The sequence below is a fragment of the Cyphomyrmex costatus genome, unplaced genomic scaffold (genome assembly GCF_001594065.2).
Source record: "Cyphomyrmex costatus isolate MS0001 unplaced genomic scaffold, Ccosl1.0 C2300541, whole genome shotgun sequence".
Classification (NCBI taxonomy): Eukaryota; Metazoa; Arthropoda; class Insecta; order Hymenoptera; family Formicidae; genus Cyphomyrmex; species Cyphomyrmex costatus.
This window is the reverse complement of record NW_017274621.1, coordinates 1-1545: the sequence shown is the minus strand read 5'-3', so window position 1 is coordinate 1545 and position 1545 is coordinate 1. Positions and strand designations below refer to the sequence as shown.

General features: G+C 43.0%; 1 protein-coding gene across 1 annotated transcript; it reads left to right on the top strand.

Moving 5' to 3' along the window:
* Positions 1-60: 60 nt before the first annotated feature.
* Positions 61-1401, top strand: LOC108771195 (uncharacterized). Its single transcript, XM_018546639.1, has one exon. The coding sequence runs from the start codon at positions 61-63 to the stop codon at positions 1399-1401; it is 1341 nt and encodes a 446-aa protein (XP_018402141.1).
* The last annotated feature ends 144 nt before the right edge of the window (positions 1402-1545 follow it).

Below are 1545 nucleotides of genomic sequence, written 5' to 3'. Positions count from 1 at the left end.
CAGACAACAACTCAAAATCGTCTCCGTCCTTTAACTGTCAACGAGTTAGAACGAGCCCAGATGATCATCATTCGAGACATCCAAACTCATAGCTTCTCACAAGAAATAGCCGATTTGAAAAACAGACAATGCGTCAAGCATAATAGTGCATTGCTCACTTTACATCCTTTTCTCGATCAGGACGGGATCATCAGAGTAGGAGGACGGCTAGCTAATGCGCAGTTAGAGTATGAACAACGACATCCGATTGTGTTGCCAGCACATAACCATGTCACTCGAATAATCATTCGTGACGAACATCTCAGGAATTTGCATCTAGGACCACAGGCGTTGCTCGCCACCTTACAAGAGTCTTTCTGGATAATATCCGCAAAATCCGCGATTAGACAAGTATTGCATAAGTGTACTGTTTGTTTCCGCGCGCGACCGCGTCACGTGCGTCAGATTATGGGCGATTTGCCGGTGTCCCGTGTCATGGGCACCCGTGCGTTCGTCAATGTGGGCATAGACTACGGCGGTCCATTTAACATAAAACTTAGTCGAAACAAAACTGGCAAGGCTTATATATGTGTATTCGTTTGTATGGCCACCAAGGCTATCCACATAGAGTTGGTCTCTGACCTGAGTACAGCAGCTTTCTTGAATGCACTAAAACGTTTTATAGCCCGTCGCGGTTTATGCACTCACATACATTCAGACAATGGTAGTAATTTTAAGGGAGCAAGTAGAGAGTTACAAGAATTTTTCAAATTAATAAGAACGGCCTCCCATCAAGAGACAATCCATAATTATTGCATGAAACAAGCCATTCAATGGCATTTTATACCTCCATATTCTCCCCATATGGGTGGCATTTGGGAGGCAGGTATCAAATCCGTAAAGACGCATCTAAGAAAAATACTTGGTGAAGCACTCCTTTCGTTCGAGGAAATGTACACAATATTGACTCAAATTGAAGCCGTGCTTAATTCACGACCATTGACGCCATTATCGACAGATCCAACAGATCTGCAAGCGCTAACTCCTGGACATTTTTTAATTGGAGCCCCTCTCAATGCCATTCCACAATGTTCTCTAACGGAAATGCCCAATAACAGACTTAATCGTTTTCAGTATCTTACAAAACTCGTACAATCCTTTTGGTCACGGTGGTCCAGAGAGTACCTGTCAACCCTTCAAAAAAGAATCAAGTGGAATCGTGAAGATCAAGTGTCTACTATTAAAAATGGCATGATGGTAATCTTGCAAGAAGATAATCTTCCATCTATGCAGTGGCCGTTAGGGAGAATTGTGGAATGCCATCCAGGTCACGATAAGCATATCCGAATCGTTAATGTCAAGACTGCAAAGGGAGTGTTATCACGTCCGGTCACGCGATTATGTATCTTACCGATAGAATAGAGTAAGCAATCCACACTGTTTTTTCGTTTCTTTTATTTTGGTTTTTGTTTTTGAAAGTCTAGCCTTTCAAGGCGGGCGACATGTTAATGCGAGTAGTAGGTAACTGCGCGTTACTTATCGACGGAAAATTGCGTCCGATCGGTA